At 37.5% G+C, this 27,991-nt stretch overlaps 2 protein-coding genes across 6 annotated transcripts; both read left to right on the top strand.

Annotated features, from left to right (window-relative positions):
* Positions 1–400: 400 nt before the first annotated feature.
* LOC105047949 (uncharacterized) lies at positions 401–22,176 on the top strand. Of its 5 annotated transcripts, none has more exons than XR_002165138.3 (22): positions 401–1,653; positions 3,398–3,513; positions 5,650–5,858; positions 8,278–8,397; positions 9,828–9,956; positions 10,037–10,162; positions 10,494–10,549; positions 10,638–10,749; positions 10,868–10,985; positions 11,241–11,450; positions 11,782–12,115; positions 13,362–13,455; positions 15,442–15,550; positions 15,826–16,097; positions 16,174–16,301; positions 16,673–16,907; positions 19,427–19,615; positions 19,731–20,020; positions 20,159–20,339; positions 20,558–20,706; positions 21,503–21,585; positions 21,753–21,877. XR_002165138.3 is itself a non-coding variant. In XM_019851886.3 (22 exons), exons 1-22 carry the CDS (start codon positions 797–799, stop codon positions 21,898–21,900), a joined length of 4,359 nt encoding a protein of 1,452 aa, XP_019707445.1. In that variant the 5' UTR covers positions 404–796; the 3' UTR covers positions 21,901–22,176. The 5 variants fall into 5 exon arrangements, 3 of the variants coding, with proteins under 3 accessions (XP_073116663.1, XP_019707445.1, XP_010925407.1); XM_019851886.3 differs by having other exon boundaries at positions 404–1,653; positions 20,464–20,706; positions 21,753–22,176; XM_010927105.3 differs by having other exon boundaries at positions 405–1,653; positions 10,650–10,749; positions 20,464–20,706; positions 21,753–22,176.
* A 733-nt stretch (positions 22,177–22,909) lies between these two features.
* Positions 22,910–26,513, top strand: LOC105047950 (GDSL esterase/lipase APG). Its single transcript, XM_010927106.4, has 5 exons — positions 22,910–24,153; positions 24,238–24,368; positions 24,988–25,221; positions 25,301–25,556; positions 26,006–26,513. The coding sequence occupies exons 1-5, from the start codon at positions 23,874–23,876 to the stop codon at positions 26,200–26,202; spliced, it is 1,098 nt and encodes a 365-aa protein (XP_010925408.1). The 5' UTR covers positions 22,910–23,873; the 3' UTR covers positions 26,203–26,513.
* Positions 26,514–27,991: the final 1,478 nt, after the last annotated feature.

Raw genomic sequence — 27,991 nt, 5'->3', positions numbered from 1 at the left:
AAAAAAATATATATATATATATATATATATTTATTTATTTCATAAAAAAAAAAAAAAAAAAAAAAAAGGAGGAGCGATGCTTTTGATGAAGGCTTAAAACATTCTCATATTGGGGCTTTGGGTGCATGAAATCTTCGTCATAGTAAATTACAGTACTCAAGAATTAAATCGTATTCAAAGCAATCCCACATCAATCTTGTGTTACTTGAACTAATTTTTCCTAAAAAGCATATTTAGAGTAGACAATGCAAAAGTTAATCACGACACGTATAATTAATAATCCTTTTTTCATCATATAAAAATGAAAAAAAATCTTGTCCACGACCGTATATATCATGCGACCATCAACCCCTCTCGTAACAATAAAGAAAGCGCAACAAATCAACGTTGACAGGCGGCACCTTTCAAACAGGTTCATCGCGGGAGTAATCTCACCGCCGCCGTCAGCGCTGCCGTCACGACAACCGTCCTCCGCCGTCGATCCGCTCCATCTATCCTGTTCCCGTTCTTGATTTCTTCATCCCGCTTCACATGCTCATATTACGGACCGGTGTGCGTACCGCTATGGTCGGCTGGGAGAAAGCGAAGAACCCCGTCTCTTTCGCCGTCCAACCGTCAAGCGGAGGATTTCCGACGCTGCCACCTCGCCCGTCCTCGTGTTGGCCTGCCAAAGTACCACGATATCCCTCCAAAGTAGCAGTACCCTAGAGAGGTTCTCTTTTTCTGCCCTAAAATCTCATCGGATCGAATCCCCTAGGGTTTCTCCCGGTCTGATGAGTTTCTCCTCTCACCGCCAATGGCCCCAGCTCCCTTTCTTCCTCTCCTCCTCCTCGTCCTCCTCCTCCTGGTCTCGATAATCGCCAACCTTAACCCTAATTCTTGGCTGGCAACTGCTGCCGAGGTGGAGGGGTTGGATCGGGAAGGGGAGTTCTCGATCTTGAGCTACGAGTCTTTCTCCTGGCACGACTACTCCCCACCTTCGCCTCCACCGCCGGCGTCCCCGGTGCCACCGTCGTGCTCGTGCGAGGCCGACCTCGGCGGCGCCGGAGACTTGGACACAGTGTGCGAGCTCCGCTCCAGCGTGCAGCTGTCCGAAGATATCTACATGAAGGGGAACGGCAGCCTCGTGCTCCTCTCCAACGTTTTTCTCAGCTGCCCGGTCGCGGGGTGCTCCATCATCGGGAATCTTTCCGGTGACGTCCGGCTTGGGACGAACTCCGGGATTGTCGCCGGGACCGTGAAATTGGCGGCTGCCAACATGACCGTTCCGGAGGGCGCGGTGGTGAACACCACGGCGTTGGCCGGAGACCCGCCACCGAAGACCAGTGGGAGACCGTCCGGGACTAATGGGGACGGCGGGGGGCATGGGGGTAGGGGGGCGAGCTGCGTGGTGAAGGAGGGGCAGACCCAGGAGGACTCGTGGGGTGGGGATGCCTATTCTTGGTCTTCTCTGGAGCAGCCCGACAGCTATGGCAGCAAGGGTGGCACGACGAGCAGGGAGCACGACTATGGGGGAGGGGGGGGTGGTCGGGTCTGGCTGTTGGTCAAGGAATTGCTCGAGGTTGATGGGATTATCAGTGCCGATGGTGGTGACGGTGGTCAGAAGGGTGGTGGAGGGTCGGGCGGGAGCATCTATATAAAGGCTTCTAAAATGTGAGTTCAATACCTTTTATTACTGATTCATGCTTTAACTCGAATCACTGACAAGACCATAGTGTTGTTGGAGACTGTTTGATGATTAGTTTATTTGGGATTGGTTGCATTTGTTTCTTACTGTTGTTTCAGCTCTACAAAATGGTTTTCGTCCATTTTTTCTAGTATAGAAATTTGCTATTTGTCAATTTTAAAGAAAGGCTCTAGACTTAGGTTTTTATGGGCAACCGTTTCATGTCTGACCACTGAAGCACTGTGTAGTTTGGAATCCTTAGTAAAAATAACGTGGGATAATAAAAGAAGGAGAAATATATGTTATACAATATAAATCTATGGGAAAATTTGGTATGCTTTTTAGCTCTGACATTTTGTTCGCGACGTTACTTTGTTTTGACAGTACAAGATTCATATCAATATAAACAAGCCTCAGCTTATCTATCCGGTGCTGGCTTTTATGATCCTTTCTCTCCATTTGTTTTGTATTAAGCACTAGATTTTCTATTAGAGAGAGCCTGTAAAGTATTTCCTTGCATATGGCATTAAATGTTGTATTAAATGTGTTGGAATTTTGTACATTTTACTATTGCAATATCATCATGCAATCTCAAAATAGCAATAGAATAAAATCTGATCCCGGAAAACCTTCATAGCTAAGTAATGAAATTTGGTGCAATAAATAACTTATATATTAGAATAACAGGTCTCAAACATCAAGTTCATGGATAATCATGCTTGTTGTCAACCCTGGTTGAAATTCCTATTCTCAAACCATCTAGTTTCTCTGAATATTTATTTTCATTTTTGTCTTCTTAATGTAGGCAATGAGACCGGAGGAACAAGATTCCATGGATAATTCATAGAAAAAGATTTTCATTTCATTTTCAAAAGGGTCTTCATCTCGTATCATGAAGCTGCTTATCCCTTCATTATTCTTGTTCGCTTCCTGATGATCAACTGCCCTATGTATATGCATCCCTTATAAAATATTCATTCATTTCTTCATAAGTTGATGCTAGGTAAAGGAGCTACCATGATTAAAGGCCAATTCAAAAAAGCCTGATTTTCGTCTTGCCGAAAAAAACTTAAGAACTCTGTGTGTGTATATATATATAGAGAGAGATATATTGGGGTTGCGGTGGGGGGGACTTGGATGACATCTTCTTTAAAACTAAACCAAGAAGTTCGGTTCTTATTATTGGGGTTGGGGTGGGGGGGGCTTGGATGACATTTTCTTTTAAACTAAACCAAGAAGTTTGGTTCTAATATTACTTTGTTAATTCCATTTGGTGACCACAATCCTTCTGTATGATCATGACAATCATCCCTCATCAATCAGAGGTTTTTTCTAGGCAAGCTTTTGAATTGGTTACATCTTCTGGGTCAACATTATTTTTCAGCTGTACATGTGACAACCATGCCATTATATTTGGAATATGAAATAGAGGAAGATTTTCAGCTAAAAATAAATGATGTTAATGACAACTAAAGTAAGTATCCAAAGAAGGTTATCATTCATTTACTGTGTGTCTCCTGTTACAGGTGAAATATATGTGGGCAGTGTTCCTGTTCCTGTGTCAGTGTGCATATTTTCAATTACATAGATGCAAAATTGAGCTTGTGACTGTTGTTTATTACGCTTTGTAATATGCTTTACTATCACATTATACTAGGTATTGTTGCCAAAATGCAATTTTTAAGCCATTAGTAATATTCTTCACTCTATCTAATTCTTTTTGAAGAGCAGGAAGGGCATTGGGAAAATAACTGCTTCCGGTGGGAGTGGCATAGCTGGGGGAGGAGGAGGGCGAGTTTCCGTTGACGTTTTTAGCAGGCATGATGACCCAGAAGTTTTTGTTCATGGTTAGTTTTCTCCATTTTCAGTTTTGGACATCCATAGCCTTGATTCTATTTATGTTAAATTCTTATTTATCATCATCCATGACTGTTTTGAGAGTGCAGCTGGCACACCAAATTTATAGTAATTATTGTATTTTATATTACGTGTTCTCTAGATCGAGCTATAGCTTCTGTAGTTATATCGTATTATGGTCATGCTTTCTACAGCTAATCTTTACCTGAAATATTGTTTGAAATATATGATGATGCTAGGTTCGAGAAGGAATTGCTGTCTAAAGAAAACCGTGCCTATGATTATGCACCAAATAAGGCCACATTTTTGAATTGTTTCCTTAGTGCGAGCCATGTTCATTCAAAAATGCTGATTACCAATACGTCTTATTTGTGCATGTTGTCTTTTGTTAAAAGAATGGCTTTGTTCAATGCTCGTTAATTTTCTCTTGAGTATGAGTTTCATAAGGCACATACATCTTAAGGAAGTTTCCATTGAGTTACTTATAGTCCTCGAGCACATTTTTATGCTTGGAAGTTAAGGAGAGATGTGCATGTTACGGGTGGAGGGGAAGTTCTGCTATTGGATCAAGATAAGGAATGAAATTTGTTAATCATGTAACTTGCTTATTGTGCCATTTGATTATATCTACTACAAACTGGAATGGAAGAGCTATACACTTGGCACATGAGTTGATTAATCTGTTTTGTGACCTTCTTGAGCATTTGCTTCCTGTATTTTATTTATTTATTTATTCTTTTGGTAGTTAATTTAGACAAGCACCTTGTTCTCAGTTTTCAAGCATCCAGAGTAAATTTTGGTGCCTATTACTTTGTTATATCTTTGGAACTAGGATGTTTGGAAATAAGTAAAGAACTTTCTTTAATACCGATATGATGCAGTTAGAACTTAGAGGCAATAACTAATGGAGAACTTAGTCTTGGTGAGACATATGGTCCTTGTGGTCACTTTCCAACCTGAAGTGAGTCAGTTAATAAGGTTCAGGTTACCCTTGTGGTCAGTTTCCAACTCAAAGTGAGTCACTTAATAAGGTTCAGGTTACTCATGATACCATCATTTAGATATTTATGACCTTTGTTAATATTTCTTTCCTTGCTGTAATTATGTAGAATTTGAAGCAATATACTAGCAAAAGATGCATCGACCTATTTCCAACATTTTAGTAGCTATCTAGTTTTAAACTTTTGTTTGATGATTATTACTTGTTATCTTTGCTTTTTAATTTGCAAGAATATCTGTTTTAAAAAGGAAGAAAAAAAAGATACGATTTAGACTGTTGAATGAATTCAAATTCCCAAGGTAGGTAATTGCTGATGATGTTTGTACGCACAATTATTATCTTGAACAATAGAACTAATGTTGTGAGACTGTTAGGCCATATGGCGCACTTTGGAGTTCATCATTTTTCTTGTATGGATTTGTGTTTTTTTTTCAACATCTTATGTTCTATGTTTGTGGAGTTGCAGCTGTAACAGGACATAGGTCTTAAGATGGATCACGTGTTGTTTGATTGCTTTCCCGCCATAGTTCAAGCTGTACTTATTTCATTTTCACTTCCTATAGAACTGAAGTTCTGTTTAGTGTGAGCTGGTGGACCACAATCTTATCAGTTATTTCATGCCATCCTCAATATAGTATTGCATGTCAATGCATTGAAGAAATTGTTGAATGATTGTGATTATTTATCTATCATATCCTCAAAAGCATTTCCGCCGCTTAAAACTCTCAATTTTGTTTTGAGACATAAAATAGTGGTGGTGTTGTACTATGATTAAACTATGATTTTTTATTGGGGCATACTCTTGCTCAGAGATCTTTGCTTTGAGACAGCTTCATTATTTTAAGTCATTTGCATCATCAACATCACTGAAATGTTCTAGTTGTAACTTAAAATGTGAACATTCTTGAGACTTTTTTATTTCATTTTGCTGCTTGTATCTGGACTTTAGAATTTCTGATGTTTTGTGGGGAATGCTTCAGCGGGCTTTGCACATATGGTTTTTGAATTATTTTGCTAGCTATGGATGTCAGTTTACTTTATATACATACATACATACATACATACATACATACATACATACATACATGTGGAATTATGAATCTTTGGATGCTCTTCCTATCTCCAGGTGGAACAAGTGTTGGCTGTCTGGAGAACTCTGGTGCTGCAGGGACGTTTTATGATGCAGTCCCTAAAAGCCTTATCATTAACAACCGCAACTTCTCAACAGAAACTGATACTCTTCTTTTAGAATTTCCTAATCAGCCACTTTGGACAAATGTTATTGTTAAAAATTGTGCCAAAGTAGTTGTTCCTTTACTATGGAGTCGTGTACAGGTCAGTTTCTGAATCTAGCATTTTGCACCATGATGGGTCATTAACAATTGCATGATGTTTGAGTATGATCATATGCTTGATGTGTGACTAATGTTGTATTTTCTCCTTTGAAGCTTGTGGTTAACTTATAGATATGTTTAGCTAAGAAGATGATTATCATTTATGCAGAACTTTGATGCTAGTACTGTAGATGCTTGATTTGGGTTGGTTTAGTCAAGCTCTTGTTCGGGCTATCAAAAAATCTTTGTTTATTACTTATTGAGACTAATAACAGAACTTCATCATAACCTGGAACTTGTTCAGTTTTTGTCAAAGCAGAGCAAGCTGGTCCAATTCTGAATTGCACATCTTGATTTCTTTGATTAGTAGGTGCGTTCTAGGATAATAACTTAGCATGTATTGTATATTTCTTTGAATCGTATATTCTTTAGCATTTCTGTTATGTGTTTAATTTTTCATGTTTGCATGTCTGTTGTTCATATTGGTACCTTTTTATCGTCTTCTAAGACCAAATATAGACCTTATCAAGTATAATCTTAATTTTGTGTTAACAAAAAATTTTAAATATAAATTATTGAAATACTTGAGGATTGATGCAGAACATCGTTTTTCCCTTTTATCTGTGTACAAAATAATAAGGTTTTTCTTTGCCTTGGTAGATGATTTTCTGGTTTATTATAATCAGAAGTATATAGAAACATGGTTGAAAGGAAAGGTTGGTGAAGATAATATCGAAGATTAAGTTTTTGAGGTGAAATGGGATATTGGATCTGGGACTATTTACTGCTTCTGAGTGCCTATCTTTGTACTTCTTCTGTTGCTATCTGACTGGAGGTTCATGATTTTTGCAGTTTTACTGCAGTTTATTACCACTGTATTCTATGAAAGCAGATGAATGTACAACTTCTGACATAACACAGGAATGCATTATGCTTATGATGTTATATCACAAACAAATAGAAACATTGGTTCAAAATTTATTATTCCTATGTCTACTTGATTTGGTTCTGAAGAATGATGTGTATTGCCTTTTTTATTCCTTTTCCACGTTTGCCTGGTAAATTTTATCATGGTTACCTACCTTTTGACTGTTTTTTTGCAGCTCAACACTGTTGCTGGATATAATAACATGGTGTCTAGTGCAGTGGTGAATTGTCTGATTTGAATGATTTAATCATAAGATTGATTGGTGTATTTATTCGAACTTGTACACGCACACACACACAAAAAAAAAAGAACCTACCATCTATCAGATTACTAGTGTCTCAGAGGTCGGTTCATTTTGCAATGTGGAGCAATCTACTTTTTTTTGTCAATGTGTGCTACATTTCCATATGTTAAGTCTTAACTCTAGGAGAGAGAACATTAACTTTCTCTCTCTTTTGTAGGATAGAAAACTGGATGTCAAGATTTAATCTTAAGATTAATTTGTCTGTGAAATTGAACTTGCCATCTTTCAGATTAATGCGAGGGCATTTTTGCAATATGGAGCAATCTGCTTTTTTTGTCAATGTCTCCTACATTGCCGTATGCTAAATTTTAACCCTTGAAGGGATAGCATTGACTGTACGTGCTTTATGGATTAGATGATTGGATGTCAACAAACTACTGGAAATTCTTTTTACTCTTCTTCTGTTACCTCCTTTACATATTATCAATGTCATCATGGAAGTAAAGGTCCTTGGGACCATGATTGAGAAACGGATGTTTTATTTTGCTGGCAAAATTGCATTAATGATCAATCAGCTAGACATTTTTATTTTAAAGGTGCAGGTGGATCAACAGTAAATATCAGGTAGTTCATTAATTACTTTGTGTATGTGCATTGCACTTTGCCAAAGAATGCCCTCTTTCCATTAGTTACAGCTATATATTCTATCTTAAGTAGAACCTTTTGTAATTTGAATGAAATCTAGTGTACTAAATCTGAGGAGACGATAGGGCAGAAACCAGCATTTTGTTTTTTTTTTTTTGTTTTTTGTTTTTTTTTAATGAAATGTTACATCTCTAGGAGTTCTTTTTTTTGTTGGTGATCCTTGATTTATCTCTCTCTGGGTGCTCATATGTGTGGCAGGGGCTTGTAAATGATTTATTGCCTTGTATTAGCATAAGGATTTGCCAATCTTTTCATGTTTGTCTCTTCATATAAGTATGCATGTGCGTTCTAATGGAGTTTGTATGCATAATGTGACCTGTAATCCATGTTTTCCATGTTTCATATTTTTCTCAATTAGCATTTTGGTTTGACTGGCAAGCAATTAAGAAATGGCTGACATGTGGTAACATAGTTGGGATTATATTGATGATTTAAGGTCCCATTGAATATTACCATAAATGAAATATATTTCTTGATCAGAACATTCTTTTTCTCTAATTCTGGGTCGTTTCTGAAATGGCTTTCCCTGGGTGAAAATTTCAGGTCCAAGGACAACTAAGCCTGCTTTGTGGTGGTGTATTGACTTTTGGTCTGACTCATTATCCTTACTCAGAATTTGAGCTTATGGCTGAAGAACTTCTAATGAGTGACTCGATAATCAAGGTGATTTTTTTTTTTCTTTTTTAAGATATTTTTTTGTGTCATATGTGGGACTGTAGCTTAAATGGATTGACTTGTAAGGTATTGATACCAGCATGCCTTCGCAGTATGACATTGTATCGATCGACATGTGGTAGTGCATCACTTTTGTTGTGCTTGCGCCAACAGGCGTATGATGTGTTGGTATGGTGTTGTACTGGTTTGTGCAATGCTGGTTAGGTACCAGTAGAAGTACCACAACTGAGACTTTTAATCTTCAGTAGCAAATATGTCCTTTTTGGTCTCTTATATAGAAAGTATCTGCCCACAGTCATGTGCATGTATGCACTAGAAAAGCTGCTCTATTCTTTTTTTCATAGGGAAAGCTGATGACCGGCCGAGCTACCTGTGGTGGCTGGCTTGTTGGAATGATAACACAGCCGAAAAGATGATGATAGATATTTTTGTTTTACACCTTATTATACATTTTGAACTTATTATGTACATTTTCACTACATTGTAGTATAATATGTTTGGAAGATTATTTGTTGTGCTTGTAGCAATTTGTCATAGCTGTCATGTTACCCTTTATTTGTCCATTCTTATGTTTACCTTTTTACTCCCTTTTAACCTGAGTTCTGGCCAACCTGGCCCTCCCAAGTTTCATCCATTGGATAAAATTATTGCCTTAATTTGCACATATAAATGCAAGTGAAAAAAGAAAACTTGCTTCTTTGACAAGATTGCATGATTTCATTAGGATGATTTGTTACCTAGCTGACTTACAATTCCCTGTTCTCTTTCTTCTGCAGTTGTATTTCTTAATAAGAATCTCGAATAAAGTTAATTCTGTAAGAGGTATAGGGTCAAACCCTAGTGTGGTGCCCCCACCATATATCCAAAGAGAAAAAAAAAAGTAATCACAATTACCCACATATACCTCTAACATGACTTATTTACTTATTTGTAAGGATTTAGATCCCTACCGGACTTCTCGCAGGACACCGAGATGGGATACTATCCCATGTGTTGGGATAGAGCCGTCTCGCTAGTGTTCCAGAATTCCAATCAGGACATTTTGGGACATCCTTTGTCCCAAGTGTCAGGATGGGATGCGACGGCGGCGCATTCTATTCCATACGAAAATCGGGACAGCCTCATCCCATGAGATTTAAAACCTTACTTATTTGTATAATTAGTTGAGCTGCATCCAGTAGACTAGTACTGTTTCAGTATATCCACTTTGCGGTGCTGCCACATAGCAATTTTTCCTTTTAGTAGAAATAGATATTATCATCATAATATAGTCATAAGCAATGAACTTCTTTTATACCATATTTGGACATTGTTTTATGTTCATTGTGTTTCAAACTTATTTTCCCCTTAATTTCCTCTAATCTTCGGCTGTTATGGTAGGTTATCAATCTGATTTTACCGATTCTGATTAAGTTTAGGTGTTTGGGGCTTTGCGAATGTCTGTAAAGATGCTCTTGATGTGGAATTCCAAAATGCTTATCAATGGTGGTGGGGATACTATAGTTGCAACATCATTACTTGAAGCTAGCAATTTAATTGTTTTGAAGGTATGCTACTGACTCCTAGCCTGTAAGCTACTCACTAGTTCTCTCTATATAACAGAACTTGTATGTTTTTTGTATGTCAGGAATCATCCATGATACAATCTAATGCCAATCTTGGTGTTCACGGTCAAGGCCTGCTGAATTTATCTGGACCTGGGGATTTGATTGAAGCACAACGCTTGATTTTATCACTTTTCTATCGTATCCATGTGAGCTGGATGAATGGACATGCGTTTATTTCTTACTGCTGTTTTTTATTTTTTTTAAAAACCTATGCAATACCTATCATCATGTAGTAATGCAATACATATGCATAGGGTCACAAGCTTTAGCAACTACACAGTTAGCTTCATAACCTTTAATTTCATATAATAGCTTACCCTTTATGCTTCTTTCTGGTGAATTGATGTCTGTGTCACATAAAATTACTAATTCTTTTCCCTTCTTTTTTTTTTCCTCTCCTTTATTTTGTACCTTGCTTTTCATGTTTCTTTATGCTGTTGCTCTAGAGTTGTTCACCATCTTTTTTTTTTTTTGCAGGTTGGTCCTGGATCTGTTTTACGTGGTCCCTCAATAAATGCAACTAATGATGATATGTGAGTTTTGGTTGAGATAAAATCTGCAAACCTAATTTTTATTTTATTTTATTTTATATGGTTGTTTAGTTGATTGTGGCTTTCTAAGTGTTCCTTTTAGGGTTCCAAGGTTGAATTGTGAAGTCCAAAATTGCCCCATGGAATTAATACATCCACCTGAAGATTGCAATGTGAACTCTTCATTATCTTTCACCCTTCAGGTGCTTCTATTTGTACTTAATTCTATTTTCTTAATAGAAGCATCTAATTTTAGACTTTGTTCTACCATGCTCTAAATTGTCATGTTGGCATTTAAATGTTGGCCTTGCTGTTGTGCAGATTTGTCGTGTTGAAGATATTGATGTTGAAGGCCTTATACAGGGAACTGTTGTTCATTTCCATAGGGCAAGAGATGTTGTAGTGCACTCTTCTGGAAAAGTTAGCGCAACTGGGTTGGGTATAATTTGTGCTCTTCAATCTAATTAAATCGATGACCACCTGTAGACATGTCATAAATTCTTTTGATTTGTGTTTAATTGATGATGTTGATTGGTCAGTGTTGCATTACCAATTTTTTGTCTGAAAAGTGGACATGGGTATCCTAGTCTATGGTTAATAATATCTGCCCTCACTGCTGGTAGACCTGGCATGTATTAAACTTCGCATCAATAAAAGAATGTAAACATAATATGCTTTTTTCAACTATATGCAGGCTGCAAAGGTGGGGTTGGTAGGGGAAAGATTTCAAGCAATGGTCTTGGTGGTGGCGGCGGGCATGGGGGTAAAGGTGGAGATGGTTTCTATTATGGCACTTTTGTTGAGGGCGGCATTGCATATGGAAATGCTGATTTGCCCTGTGAGCTTGGTAGTGGCAGTGGTAATGACAGCATAGCAACTTCAACAGCTGGTGGGGGTATCATAGGTATCTATCCACAATTATCATCAATTAGTTTATGTTTTGCCATTTGTTTTAAAATATTGAAGAATGAGAAAGTGCATATGCAGATACTGTTCCTAGTAGTAAAATTATAGTGGTCCAGTGCTGAGGTGAATGATTTCTTGGCAGACTGCATTTTTTGCATCATAGGATGGTGCTTGAAGTTTTCAGTCTAAAATCATTAAGCTCCCCTTGTTGCCACCAAAATTTATGCTTAACATGAATAGTGTTTTAGGTGCCCTAAGATTTTCTACTTTTTACATTACCTATTCAATTTAAGTTAATGGTGCTATTATGATCATGTTTTGTTTTACAGTGATGGGTTCATTGGAGCGTTCACTATCAAGTTTGTCTGTTCATGGCTCAGTTGAGGCTGATGGTGAAAGTTTTGGGGATTTCATTGGAGGTCATAATGATGCCACCATTAATGCCTCAAATGGAGGCCCTGGTGGTGGTTCCGGGGGTACAATTCTTCTGTTTCTGCATACATTGACCCTTGGTGATACTTCTGTCGTTTCAAGTGTTGGTGGGCTTGGTAGTCATGGTGGTGGTGGTGGAGGTGGTGGAAGAATTCACTTTCATTGGTCTAGTATTCCTACAGGAGATGAATATCTCCCTGTTGCAACTGTGAAGGGAAACATAAACACAAGGTTAATCAGATTTTTTTTTCATTTTTCTTTATTTACTTTAGTACTTGTTATTCTCATCAGTTACATATACACACAGAGAGAGAAGGGTGCATAACACATTAAAATATTCTTTTTGGTCTGATTGATACAGACTACGAATCCTAAGATATGATTGTATAATTCTCATGATTCTCAGTTTGCATTTCTGGTCAATTCTTCTGTCACATATGAAAGGGGTAAACATGATTATGAACAAAAGTTTAAAAATAACACAAATAACATGAGGGATTGCTAAAAGTTAGTGTTGAACTATCTAATGTGTGCTTATATTAGTTCTTCAAGCATGGCTTGAAAAATGGAGGTCACGGTTGCTCTTGTTCTGATTTATTTGGGAACAACATGAAGAGTCACTGTTCTGTTATATATGAAGTGCTGAGACATTCTTTTCTTATGTACTTGGTTGTATGATTTTTTTTTCTTTCTTTTCCTTTTTTTGTTGTTGTTGCGTTTAACTCCATCAGTAATTGCAGGTTCTGAGTTGTAACCTCTTTCTATATAATTTAATTTTATCTATTGCTCTGGAGAGATGATAGATTTTTTTGGGATGATGTTCATGTGAATAGTTGGGCACACGTTAATGCAACTGTGCATCAAGTCTTGGAGGGACTGTATTCATCTTTAAAGCCACCGAGCAAACTGGAACCACATTCATGAAATATATAAAAAATAGAAATTGTTTTTTTAAGAGAATTATTTCTTATAAAAGCAACTAATCCCCAAAAATCAGTTGTATCTTGAGACAGTGGGTCAAATGTAACTTTTTTGTTTGATATTGTTAGTTATAAGGTACTTATATCTTAGCCAATAGCCATTATTTAAGAAGTGAGTTATTGTTGGCACATATGATAAGTACTTTTTACTTTTACAAGAGTATGCAATTCTCAATATCTATTGAACTTTTACATTGGGTTTTTATATAGTTTATTGACCAGCATGCTTCTTAATGCACTAATATAAGTTCACATTTTTTTGCTCTAAAATGTGTTTGTGCTTTCTGTTGACTATATAATCAGTGCAGAATGGTAGAGTGGATTATATAGTATATAGTGGGTTTTACTGTTTATGCTCGGCAACATATTTGATATATAAAAAAGACATATAAAAGAATAATATGGCCCTCTGAGCAGATATGTTATATATGGGTTAATGTTGTGTTCTTTGATTATATTTGGTCCTTGTGATAAGTGTAATCAATTTTCTCTGTCAGGGGAGGCCTAAGTAGAGGTGAAGGTTTTGCTGGAGAAAATGGAACAGTTACTGGAAAAGCTTGCCCAAGTGGTCTTTATGGAATCTTCTGTCAGGTAGCTTATGCTTTAGTCCAAGGGAGGTTATTCTTTTGTTTTACTTCCTCTTTTTTACTTCCATTCGAAACATTTTGTGCGAATGCATGTGGATCTTTTGAGTACATTTTTGAATTTTTTGTTGCATATAGCTTTTTGACTTTGGTTTCTTTAGTTCATCAGTAATCAATTTGCTTTGTCATGTTGCATGAAGTTTTTCTTGTTAAATATGGGCATGAGAGTGGAAGTAAGGGCAATGAAGAGAATAGAATTTTGGCGTGACAGTTTAGTAGGTAACACTTTAAACGAGGCAATGCTTGCAAAAGCTCGAGTGGGAACAGTTCATTTTCTGATATGGTTTAACCAGACAAGCTACTGATATTTGTTTCCAAGTTCACTTTATAAAAGAATTATAGAGGGTTAATATGCAATTATGCATCCTTTGTTTTGAAAAAAAAGTTCTCTTTTTGGTAGAATTTCTTTGTCATTCAAGCACTTAACTTTCATGCCAAAGAAAGCTTGAACATCTTTTACTGCATCAATTTCTAATTTTTTTTTGACGTGCTTCTTTATACACAATGTGGAATGAGTGAATATCATTTTACATTATGATTTATAGTAGTTCCATGACTTGTTACTAAATTGGAATTACAAGGGCATATATTATTAAATGATGAAGAATTAAAGAACAAGCAACATGGATGCATGACTTGTAACTGCTTTTGAAATACCCAGCTAAGTATGTCATACGCACACTAGTTAAACTACCAATCGCCAAACAAACTCTCAGGAGTCCATCTTCTTTATTGTTAAGTGACTTATTAGAAAAGCAGTCATCATCACTTTTCATATATGCCTCAACTGCGTGTACGAGATTCTTGGGCCTTTTTAGGTTGTTGGTTGCTCATTATGTGGCCAATGCCAATGTGGTGCTCTCGCTAAGCCAGCTGCATATGCAGCTTCCTGGACCAAGTTTTAAGACAATGTTTAGGGGAAACTATCATGTTGCACGGCCTCATACTTTCTCGTAATTTAAATTCCTTTTTTTAATTAGCCTGTTACTTACAGTGGCATATTGTTTGTCTTCACTAACTAATCTACATAGGAATTTATTCATTTTTTTGTAAGGGACTAAATCACAGCTTTCTTTTTCTTTGGTCACTCAGAGGGAAACAGGCTAGAGAATCTTAGTTGTAATTGTATATTTGCACATATTCAGCTCATTATGAGGTCTTTCTAAATTGGCCTTGGTTGAAGATTGCTGTGGTCTGCATCATGTTCAAGCCAATACTGAGGCTGGAGTGCCTAAAAGTTGGTGTTGTGACAATTACTTGTAGAAAACATGTGGCCAAGTATGAGCCATTTGTTTCAACATGGACCAAGAATTCGCTCGGGGAGTGTTTTCTTATATCCAATATCGAGATTAAAATACTTTCTTACAGGATGATTGTATCTCTTTGCTCTTTTTTTTTTTCAATAGTTAGAAGCTGTATGAGCAATAAAGAAAAGCCATCTAAGATTCGTTGCTATAAGTTGGAATGCCCATAGTTCCTGTCAAAAAAATTGACTTTAAGTTTTTCATAAATCCATGTAAGCTTTGATATCAATCTAATCGAGTTTCACACAATTATTGTTATTTTGATGCCAAACATCCTGCATTTTTCTTCAAAAAGTAGGTTTGCAATGTGAACTACTTGAATGAATAAATGTAATCATTGGTGCATTGGAGGGTGTGCATGAACCTCAGTGGTTGCTAAATACTTTGAGATCCATTGCATTAAAACTCTACAATCATGTGTTAATTAATCAGTATGTTGTATATGAGCACGTGAAGGTTAACTATATTCTAAAGAACAAGCAAGCTGTCATATTTTTCATGTATTCTTATTCTACTGGTGCAATAGTATCATGTGATCGTTGTTGAACCATCTTTTTTTCAAAAAAGTTTATTCATCTTTAACTGACATGGCTATTTTCTGAAGTGCTTTCTTTCTTGTAATAATACAGGAATGCCCTTTGGGAACTTTTAAGAATGTCACTGGATCTGATAAGGCTCTTTGCTTTCAGTGCCCCTCTAATGAGCTTCCCCATCGTGCTGTTTATACAAGTGTTCGAGGTAGCTTTCGCATATATGCTTGTTAATTTAATTTTATTTTCAAGACAAAATTTATACTCTCATATATTTCTTCAATTAGTCCTCCTGTCACTGAATCAACCATTATTTATCACCTAGTCCTTGTGCTAAATTTTATTTTATAGGCCTTTTTCCCAGTTCATATATCTGGTCGGTATATCTTAGGGCACTTATAATTTGTTGTCTGAGAGTCCATTAGTTTTTAACATGATTGCCCTTGTTGAATTTTCTCTGAACTTGCAGCATTTTTTTCACAGGAGGTGTTGCAGAAACCCCTTGCCCATACAAATGTATTTCTGAAAGATATCATATGCCTCACTGTTATACAGCTCTTGAAGAGTTAATATACACTTTTGGTGGACCATGGCTATTTGGTCTACTTCTCTCTGGCCTTCTTGTCTTATTAGCTCTAGTTTTAAGTGTTGCAAGGATGAAATTTGTTGGCACTGATGAACTACCGGGCCCTGCTCCAACTCAACATGGGTCTCAAATTGATCATTCCTTCCCATTTCTGGAATCATTGAATGAGGTGATTTGCTACTTCTGGTGTCTCTGGCAACATGTTCTTAAAGTACAATTTTAACTACCTTTTTTCTTGCACACAGGTCTTGGAAACAAATAGGATCGAGGAGTCCCAGAGTCATGTGCATAGAATGTACTTTATGGGTCCAAATTCCTTCAGTGAGCCTTGGCATCTTCCCCACTCTCCTCCTGAGCAAATTATAGAGATTGTGTAAGTCGTAGGTCCTGCTGTTGCATTATGCTGTTTTCAGATGTCTTTATTTTTATTTTTTTGGAGAGACGTGGCCAGAAGGCATTCATTATCAATTGTTAAAGGCTTAAAAAAGTCCTCCCTAGCTAACTCCTGAAGAGTTGGGGGAAGACACGGATATCTGTACAATAGATATTACATTGAGTAGCTCAAGCTGCTTCAGCCAGCCAATTAGCTGCTTTGTTGATCGTGATATTCTGCTGATGCTGTTTTTCCTCCCTTTGGTTCCTGTTCTCTAGATTTTCTTTAATAAATGTAGTTCTCTCTGCCTTATGATACCCTAACTGCTTTAAGTTTATTTTATTGTCGTCCATACTCCATTTGCATGGCAGATACGAGGATGCATTTAATAGATTTGTTGATGAGATCAATGCCCTTGCTGCTTATCAGTGGTGGGAGGGATCAATCCATAGTATTTTATGTATACTTGCATATCCGCTTGCTTGGTCGTGGCAACAATGGCGTAGGAGAAAGAAGTTGCAGCGGCTGCGTGAATTTGTTCGATCGGAGTATGATCATGCATGCTTGCGTTCTTGCCGTTCACGTGCTCTTTATGAAGGGATCAAGGTTTGTCTACTTAAAACTTTGGTTGCGGTGCAATGTCACATGTTTATTCATCTCTATCAGCTTATCAGAAGTTCCATTTACCTTTTAGATAATTAGATAAAGCCTGTCCATTTCATTAAGCCTAGTTATTTAGTAAAATGGAAAACTAATTGCATTGTAAAGGATTATTTTTTAGCTTATGAAGAGTGGAGTGGTAAAATTAAAGTCTTAAAATATGGGAGAATTCACCCAATTCATGATGAGAAGTCTTACATGACTTGCTCAATAACATATACACCCAGAATCAATATTTTATCCAGTATCTCAGTTCCATGCTGGTGGGCTGGCACATATGCTGTGCCAAAAAGAAAGGCCTTACCTAATAGATGTCGTACTGAACTGTGTGCCAGAACTGCTCAATTTTGAGAGGTCCTTTATTATTAATTATAATCATGCTGAGAAGCTTTGCAAAAATATGTTTGTCCACATGTTGCGGGCCTATGTTTCATATTGCTGTTGATTCTGTTCAGTCTGAAGTTACACATCTGGGTCCAATGTCACTCACAGACTTCCTGCTTACATTGCAGTCAATGACTGTAATGACACTTAACCTGCTTGTTTATCAGTTTCTGGTTGGTGCATTCCACTTTGATGTTCCAGTTGGATCAAGATGAGTGCTATTCATATTCTGTGTGAGGTTTGACATGTTGCAGTTAGGGGTTTGAACATAGAATATATACCTGGATCTGAATTTAGTTTCACTTTTTGTGCTGGTTGAGATGGGCTAAAATGTGGTAAGGGTGTCCATGAACCACTTGGATCTGTAATTCTTATGTACACTGATTTTATCAGGAGGCATGTCATCTTATGCTGCTACCACTTGTCCTCCATAAATTTTTGAACTCATTCAAATTCCCTTCAGTTGGGCTATCTTTGGCACTTGTTGCATGTGAGATTATTGTCTACGAGAATATAGCCCTATCTTTCTATGCTGTTATCCTATGCATCCAACCACATGATGTTTTAAGATTATTCATTCTTACTGCTGTACATGTGCCTTTGTTATGCTCTTGTGACTGCTATTATAAACATTCAGATTCATACAACATTATTTATTGGCAACTATGTAATTTTATTTATTATATGTTCATTGTCATTATCATCTCAGCTATGCTAGTAGAGATACTTGCCTCCGTTTAGATCTTACCAAATGCTGTTTCTTAACTTTCAACTCCATGTGTAATGTCACAAAAATTGCTTGCTATTTGCTTCTTTTTTCTCACTTAAATATTTGCCCTCTATCCTTCAGAGTTTTCTTCTGTTTTGCAATAACAAAGAAATTAACAAAGTAATATTTGTCCAACAAACATGACATGATCTGCAAGTGGCATATCTCAACCTTTTCTCATTATACATAATAATGAGCATATTAGTCGTAAAAAGCAGAAGTCTTTTGAGGGATTAAAACCAGCTTTAGTGTTGATCACTTGACTGTACTATTATCTCATAGTTGTTGCCTCTCATTCTCTGCCTCATGCTTTTCTTCCGTGCTAACAACATATTCTTTCAGCATGCTTTCTTCCTAGCTGGTAAGCATGAAATCAATGTGCATTTCAGCTACATAACTACGAAGATAAATTTTCATAATGTCCTGACTGTACGTATCAAAGTGGACCAAATCTATTTTCATCCCTATTTTGTTTTCTTAAGTTAGATCATAAGTTTCAAAGATCACATGCACATTGTGAACGTGGCTCCTACTCTTTACTGTCATAATGTTTCCTTACATCGTATGAACCATTTTTTGTCTCTTCACTTCATGTTTGAGGATTTCAGAAATTTTATTTTCTGAGTATTTTTCATACTTAAACCAGTTTCCCTATGGTCCTTGTAACTTGACCCTTGGAATCCTTCTTTGAGTTTTTCTGACTTGAATTGCTTGCAATGGCACATGCCATGTCATCCTCCATCTTCTCATCAAAGACCTATTTGGTTGGATGATATCACTTTTCTGTGTATGCATGCCTTTTCTGTTATAAGAATAAAGTCATATATGCCTTTAAGTTAATCATCACAAGCTGATGCAAGTTGACCATCCTTTATATTTCTTGGTATTCAAACATTCTAGTTTGGATTGAAAGGCCCTACTATCCATGGGTTGATTCTGCTAAATGCTGCAACTATGTGTTTTTGATAACTTATAGCCTTGTATTGGTCAAATGTAATGGTTGAAGTTGCTGGGCATGTAACTTGGAAAGGCATTTTCCAATTAGAAAAGTTTCATTCTTTTTCTGATAGGTACGATAGTTGTGTTTCTTTTGTTCTGGAAGCTAGAAGATATGTAACATGGATGTTAATGATTTCAGATTTTTTTACATTCTTGTTGGTTATTTAGTTTTAGGCCTGATAGGTTTATTTGCAGATATAAAGCAACATGTTCAATTTTGTGCAGTGGTTTGTAGTATTTAATGGCCCTGTATACATGTCTGCAAACTACAGAAGCTTCAAGCTTAGATATCCATTGTGCCATTTTAATGTAGGTGGCTGCAACTCCAGATCTAATGCTGGGATATTTAGATTTTTTTCTTGGTGGAGATGAAAAAAGACCTGATCTACCTCCTCGTCTGCATCAAAGATTTCCCATTTGTTTAATCTTTGGAGGTGATGGAAGTTACATGGCTCCTTTTTCACTCCACAGTGACAATGTCCTCACTAGCCTTATGAGTCAGGTTTTTTTTATATATATGATCTAAGAACCTTATCTTTTACTGTTCATTTTCTTTTAATCGTAAATTCAGTATTTCAGCAGCATAAATATGCTAATCCACCACTCTTTGGTTGCAGTCTGTGCCACCAACAATATGGTATCGGCTGGTGGCTGGATTGAATGCGCAGTTGCGCCTGGTTCGTCGTGGGCGCCTTAAAGTATTATTTTTGCCTGTTCTTAGCTGGCTTGAAACTCATGCAAATCCTGCTCTGAACTTGCATTGTGTACGTGTGGACCTTGCCTGGTTTCAAGCTACCACATTAGGCTATTGCCAACTTGGTCTTGTGGTATATGCTATAGAGGGTGAATCTGGGTCTATAGTGGTTCATGGTGGTTCTAGAACTCTAAAGGTTGAACAACCTTCACGGTAGGTTTTTGTAGTTTCCCTTGTAATTCGTATGCCTATAGTTTCATAGTAGTTAAATGCACATTACTCGTAGATGTTCTTTTTATCCATATTCATTTTTTGTGATAAACAATATACCAAAGGCCTATGACCTTGCAGAGTGTACAATACCCATAGAGATATTCAACCAGTCTGTTTGAGGAACAGAGAAGCTGTTGCAAGTAAAAAGATTGGTGGAGGAATTATAAATACTTACAGCCTCCAGATGCTTCACGACAAGAAAGATCTATTTTATCCTTTCTCTCTCATAGTGCATAATACTAAACCTATCGGCCATCAGGTCTCTTTTTTTATATATATATTAATTTTAATTTGTTGATTCTTCATTTCCACAAGTCAAGCTTGCTTGTATTATTTATTTATTTATTTTGGTACTATTGCTGATTTATCATTATGTACTGCAGGATCTTGTCGGTTTGGTCATCTCAATACTGCTCTTGGCAGATTTTAGCTTAGTGTTGCTTACGTTGCTCCAACTATATTCCTTTTCTATGGCAGATGTTTTCTTAGTTTTGTTTGTTCTTCCACTGGGTATACTTTCACCATTCCCTGCTGGAATAAATGCCCTTTTTAGTCATGGACCTCGACGATCAGCAGGCCTGGCACGTGTATATGCATTATGGAATATCACATCCTTGATTAACGTTGTAAGTTCTCTTACATTCAATCCTTGGTTGTTAACCAAGTTTTTCTGCTTAATTGTTTTGTTTCTGTTTTTACTTCATATGGACATCCATTTCCAATTGGCTGTTTTTATTGATATGTAACCAATGTATAGTAATATTAATGCATAGCTTAGCTTTCTGCCTTGCCTTACACCGTGAATCTTTCAATAACTAAACTTTTCCCTTTGAGATTTTAGAGCATAACCTGGTAGACACTGCCAATTTGTCTTATTTGGAGTCATACTGGAAGGAGGAGCAACAAGATATAAAGTGGGGGTTGAACCAGAGATGCTCTCTTTTCTAAATGGTGTTTGGTTCTTCAAGGGCTATAACTAAGGATAATGCTGGAATCAAGAACTGATCAAAAGAAGTCTGTGGTGTTTGGGGCTGAAGATATGTTGTCTTTTTGACCCATGCCACATGCCAAAACTATCTCAATGGTTTTCACCTTAACTTCTGTACATGCTGGTTTAGAAAGCATAGCCATTCATGCAAGGTTTTTGCCTGGATATGCAGCATTGTTCCTCCGTACTTTTATCTTCTCTTTTTTATCTGCTGTTGGAGAGAGGGCTTGATCTGAGTTTATTAGTTTCAGGGCTAAGGTTTTCTTCGTTCAGAAATTTTATCATCATCACATTCCTTCTTGATGCTTCCCTCAAAAGAAATGTTCTTGATGTTTCTTTAATAACTGTTGCCCTATTCCCAATGAAATTTGTCTCCTTGCTTTTGGGCTAGTGTTGTTTCTGTAACCCTCCATGCTTGTCACTTCACCTTACAGGTAGTGGCCTTCATATGCGGCTTTGTGCATTACAAATCATCCAGCCGGAAGCATCCAAGCTTACAACCCTGGAGTTTCTGCGTGTGAGTAAATCTTGCCTCCTTATTGTCAGATTGTTTTGTCGACCTTTTTCTGTGTATGAATGAGTTTAAGAATTTAACTACTATTTGTTAAGAGGTAAATTTGTAGACTGTAGAGTGTGTAGGCTAATAGCTGACATAGGTATGTTGGTGCGTGCTTGTATTGGCAGGGATGAAAGTGGATGGTGGCTGTTTCCTACTGGGCTAGTGCTGTGTAAATGTATCCAGGAAAGACTTTTTGACTGGCATGTTGCTAACTTAGAGATCCAAGACCGTTCCTTGTATAGTAATGATCCGAATGCATTCTGGCAGTCATGACATAGGAATGATCAGCAATCCTTGGAGTTAGACGCAACTCAATTTTTTTGGAGTTGAAAAGAGAGGGGGGTATGGGCCTTCTTTCTGCACCAGGTCCTACCCAGCAGTCAACAATTAGAGTTAACGCCCCTCGCTGAATCTTCTGTGGTCATAGTTTTCACTTCACTGTAAATATAAAGGTGTTCTCCATTCATTCTTTGTAGAGATATCAAATTACAATAGCATTATATAATGGCTCTTTGGCTGACAAGAATCAGGAAGTTTTGATCTCTATTATGTTACGTTGTCTTGTTATGGAACCGATGCCTATCAGACGTAGCATTTCTCCACTGGATGAGAGAGCTTGCATGATATTATTGTTTTTATTGCTAGTGATTTTGTGGTCTTACTTCTCGTGAAGTGGATTACTGTTGACATGCCATCTGGCAATCCCTCGTCTCCCTTGTCTTCCTATATCAAAAGGGACTTCCAAACTTGACATCGGTGATGTTTTCGTTGCCAAGCGTGTCGGCTGTTGGATGATGACGTCCTGTAGATTTCAATATTTCTTGTGTCTTGTGCATCGGGGCAATATTGTTTTCCTTTTAATTTTGTTTGCTCAGGGTTCGGCTTGGAGAGAATGTGGGGTTCAGGGAATTAAAATCAAAGAACCTATATATTTTGGGAGTTTACAGTGGATCTATCCTGTCTGCTGCCTGTATTCCTCTGGAAGAAAATGGAGCATTTCCTGGTGGACTATTCTTTCACCAACGACTCGTCGATAATGGAAATTTGTCAGATAAAGATTTCAGGTTAATGTTATCATTTTCATGGGTTCCGAAGAGTTATTTCATTTGTTGCACCATCATTCTCACCAAAACAAGCTTTGAAATGATGGGCTAAATCACTTGGGTATAAGGAACATCTAGTTGGTTGAGCTGATTAATGGTGGTAGCTAAACATCTGAAGCAGTGTGACCTCAAATAGTGGGTATCTGTGATCTTCTACTTGGGGGTGGGGGGGGGGGGAAGAAAAAAACTAAAAAAAGATGAAAATCCTGGAAATAACTGTGTCAATCCCTAAACAAAAGCAGCAGGCTTTTAAAACCCTCACGGGCACGGGTAATTCAGAGCAGGTATTTGTCTCCATCTACCAGCTTGGATGATGGCTTTTTTTTAAAATCTTGGATATAAGGGATGTTGGCTGTTCGATTTCTAATTTCTTCCGCAAGTTGGGTTGCAGATTGTGCAAATATTCTGGCTTCCGCCATAAATGCTGATCATTGCTACAAGCTCTATTCTTCTTCGGCATTCTACGTTATTGATTCTCTTGCATGCTCTGCTACTCTGCGGAGGAGGGGAAGAAATAAAGCTTTGGTTGGTGCTATAACCATTACTCTTTCCTTCAAAGATCATTCTTTCAGCAGCGCGCTTGTACCATTCTGTAAGGAAGTTATCCTTTGTGCCAGCAAGTACTTCCAAGATTGAGAAATCTATTCAAAAAGTGAGGTGGGGTGATTTATTCGTACTTTAACCTGGTCACGTATTCATAGTTGCAAGAGAAGCTTTATCTAGCTTTTGGACCTGCCCAAAAAGATAAAAAGGAGATCCAATCCAACGTCGGAACGTGGAAGCATCTGTTGGATTTCTTTCAATGTAGATTGCAGGCTATGTTCATGGTCGTCCCACATGCCTCATTTACACCACCCAACCACCACTGCCCTCTCCGTCTGAGCCTTAAAGAGTCGCCTTAGTGGTTGCAGGGATTAGCGGGCGGTATGTGGGGATAGAAAGCAAGCAGGACAACTAGCATATCTTCCTGAATTCTATCCCTGGCCTGTTCGCAAGCGTGCCTTTAATGCAGTCTAACAAACTTCATGGATCCTCCCTTAATACCATCCTTACAAATGCGCGTATATATATATATAGCTGCATTCTGCCATTAGCACTTGCACTACTCCAAAAGCCATACAATTATCCCCAAGGAAGAACAAGATGGCGAGGCACGCCGGCAATGTGTATGCTGCTGTGTGCGGTGGGGCCGTGGCAGTTCTAGCTTTCTTCTTCTTCGCAGTTATCGGCGGCGGCGATGCGCAATCTTCGGCCGCCCTCGTCCCAGCCATAATAACATTTGGCGACTCCACGGTTGATGTGGGGAACAATGACTACATCCACACCATATTCAAAGCAAATTACCCACCTTATGGAAGGGACTTTGTGAACCATCAGGCGACCGGGAGGTTCTGCAATGGAAAACTGGCGACCGATATCACTGGTGAGCTAGTTTTGCCTTGGTTTAGTAAGCCTCTTGCATGCCCGCTTCTAGCTACCTCCTTACTTACGTCGTCTGATGATGCAGCAAATACTCTGGGATTTACCAGCTATCCACCAGCATATCTCAGCCCACAAGCGTCTGGAAACAACCTTCTGATGGGAGTCAACTTTGCTTCTGCTGCATCTGGGTATTATGATGGAACAGCATACTTAAATGTAAGATACTTTAGAAAGAGCAGAAGTCTTAATTTTCTTGGTAAGGGATCCCGGATACAAACTATTTATAACATAGTAAAAAATAATCTCAAAGCAATTAAAAAATTTATGAATAATTATTCTTGATTTTTCTCCAGGCTGATGATTCCCTAAATTATTCTCAGTAAAAAAGTTTACTTATTTTTCAACTTACAAATTTTAATGGTGCTATATATAGTCACTTGTGTATCTTCTTTTTTTATTATTTTTGTTTGTGCTTGTTCTATGAATGTTTTCATGTGAATATATAAATTTATATAAGTATATATACTACAATAACCTTTTTTTTATTATTGTTATCTTTTTTTAACTCCTGATTTTTATTGATCAGTTCTGAATGCTTATTGTTCTCTAAAGCTGAACTTGCAACGACTGTGGTCGACAGTACAGTTGTAGTCAAATTTTCGCATTAAGCCAACAAATTGTAAAAGAGCGAGCTCATCGATCTCACTCCAAAGTTATTCATATGAAAATTCTTATGACCATAAGTATATCGATCTATCTCGGAGAAAAGGATAGGGGACTCCAATCTAATTGTATTTATATATGTAAAAAATTAATCTCTATTCGCTGTTCGCAGCATGCCATTCCTCTATCCCAGCAGTTGAAATATTACAAGGAATATCAGTCCAAGCTTGCAAAGGTGGCCGGGAGCAAGCAGGCATCATCCATCCTCTCTGGAGCTCTCTACATTCTGAGCGCGGGAGCCAGCGACTTCATACAGAACTACTACATCAACCCTGACCTTAACAAGTTGCAGACCCCTGACCAATTCTCTTCGTTCCTTATTACCATCTTCACTAGCTTCGTTAAGGTCAGTTCCAACAATAACCAATGCTTAATTATGTGGCTATATATTGATTTGAGCTTAACTCTATCTTTGGTCCATGTAGGATCTGTATGGCTTAGGGGCTCGAACGATTGGAGTGACTTCACTGCCACCATTAGGATGCCTTCCTCTAACAATCACACTCTTTGGATTTCATAGCAACAAATGCGTCTCTAGGATTAATGCTGATGCCCAGAACTTCAACAGGAAGCTCAATGCTGCAACGAACTCATTAGCTAAGCAGCTCCCCCAGCTTAAGATTGGGATCTTCGATGTCTACACGCCTCTTAATGATCTTGTCACCAATCCTTCTAAAAATGGTAGAATATATCTATCCGATCTTGTTTGATATGTTTGATCTTGTTTGAAAGAAAATTACAGCAATATCCTTTCAACTTCTCATGACTTGCACTTACGTACACTTTGAAAGTTTTAATATTGTCAATTAGATCCAAAAACTTAGGTTTTGGTTGCAAATTGCTTCAGCCGTCCATCAATACCCTTATCAGCTGGATTAAAAGAAAAGTGGTATTTTAGTGGAAATAAAAATCTGAGGGTATATCAGTCATTTTATATCTGTAGTTAACATCATTAGAGCTTAGATGGACGTACGTCTAGCAATATTGCAACCAATTTATAATTTTTGGCATCTAATTGAAAAAATTAAAATATTTTACATGTAAAAATGGATTGCGAAAAATTGAAGAGTATCTATATCTATATATTTTAACTTGGGAAAGTTAATGGTCTTATGCTTGTAAATATTTAGGCTTCTTTGAGGTGAGGAGAGGTTGCTGTGGGACTGGCCTTGTCGAGACAACGACGCTGCTGTGCAACCCCAAGTCGATTGGGACGTGCCCAAATGCTACCGGGTATGTGTTCTGGGACAGTGTCCACCCATCAGAATCAGCGAACCAAGTAATTGCCGACTCCCTAATCGACCAAGGCATCAACCTTATTTCATGAACAAGGACTGGAGAAAAAAATTAAGGAGTCCAAATTGCAAACTAATTAGGCTTGATCCTGTAACTAGCAAGCCACTGTATGTTATTGCTATGTGTCACCTAAAGACATAACCGTGTGAAGATAGAATGCATCAGTCATCCAAACCCGAGACTGGTTTGGCTGTTGTGGGTGGTATCCACCTTAATTTGTTGCATGAACAAATTAAAGACCGGAGGAATAAGGTTGCAAGGAGCCACTGTTATTGTATCATCACTTAATGATAAGAAAATAAGTTGTGTTGGTGTAGAATATATTAATGATGATCCAGTAGTGAAAATATGATGCGATTTGTAATGTTTATACTTTTGCTTATCCATAAGCTTTTTTAATGATATAAATGATGAACATGGGGTTGTCCTGCGAAAAAAACTGCGAGGGTATTCCTCGCAATGCTGCTGCTTGGCGTGCTGCAACAAATGAAGGGAAAAAAAAGAAAAGACAAGCTTTTACTGAATTACCTCACCGACGGTACAGTCAGATGATGCTATGGATAACGAAAGAGAAGCTGCACCATAAATCGTCGTTATCAGAAAACCAGCAAGTTGTTTGTTTATGTGCTCGCCACTGTCGGAATGTGGTTGGGAATCAATAAATGATGATACGATTCAAGACCCGGAGTTGGGTTGTGGTTGAGCAGAGCACGGAGTCCACATGGAATGAAATTTAGAGGGTAGATAGCATAATTATAATTATAATCGTACAGTATATGACATTTGAACCGTTGTTGAAGTGAATGGGAGGGGAAATAGAAGGATAGAATTTTTATGATCAGATCGTCATTGTCACGCCTCCGATCCGAAATTTAAATCGAGGATCATGGCAACCGCCGTATACTCATAAAATACTTTTTCCATAAGCATGCAAAGCATCTCATCATGATATCTTCACACAAAGTTAAATAAATTTTTTAATATTTAATAATCAAACCTTAGTTCAAATAATAAATCAAAACTCAGTGTTCAAAAGAAAATAACTGTCTCACAAAGTCAACACTAAAAAAACTAAAAGTCTTGAATCAATTTTGAGAAAAATCCTGAATCAATGAGCTAACTCCATCTCTAATCGCTCTCCCAACCGAAATCCCGCATCACGCTAATTTTCTGGATCTGTAAGAAAAACATAAAACTCATCATGAGCTAAACAGCCCAGTAAGCAGTGTATACCTTAAACTGAATAAATCAGGCAAATAATACTATGCATATCGATTTACTAATAATAACAAATCAATATGTAATTTCATGAAATCATATTCATACTATCAATCATATAGAAAATTCAATTCATCGTAATTTCAATTTTTTTTTTTTTTGCTTTCCATCTTGAATTCATCAATTTTTTAAGTTCTTCTTACCAACCATGACTATGACCACATTATCCTTATGGCAGGGTCATAATACCGCGTATCTACTTGCGGTGGGCTGCGAATCATTTGGCAGCCAAGTCCTTTGGAACCGCTGGTCTCGCTGGCGGTTTGTCGCTGGTCTCTCTGGCGACATGTCGCTGGTCTCGCTGGCGACATAAATCCTCAGGACAGTCAATTGCCAATGTATATGCCCCCATTGGTGGGGTCCTCAACACAGTCAGGTTGTCAATTTCATATTGTCTTCCAATTCATAATTGATTTTCAAAAATAATATAAATAAATGATATTCGAATCAAATCAATCATATCATTCTTCGAGATCATATATCATCATAATAATTGTTCAACAAATAACTTCAATCATAAATAATTTTCTATAATTAACTTT

This window comes from Elaeis guineensis, chromosome 7 (assembly GCF_000442705.2).
Source record: "Elaeis guineensis isolate ETL-2024a chromosome 7, EG11, whole genome shotgun sequence".
Classification (NCBI taxonomy): Eukaryota; Viridiplantae; Streptophyta; class Magnoliopsida; order Arecales; family Arecaceae; genus Elaeis; species Elaeis guineensis.
Note: the sequence above shows the minus strand (reverse complement) of the source record. Positions and strands in the feature narration are given on the sequence as shown.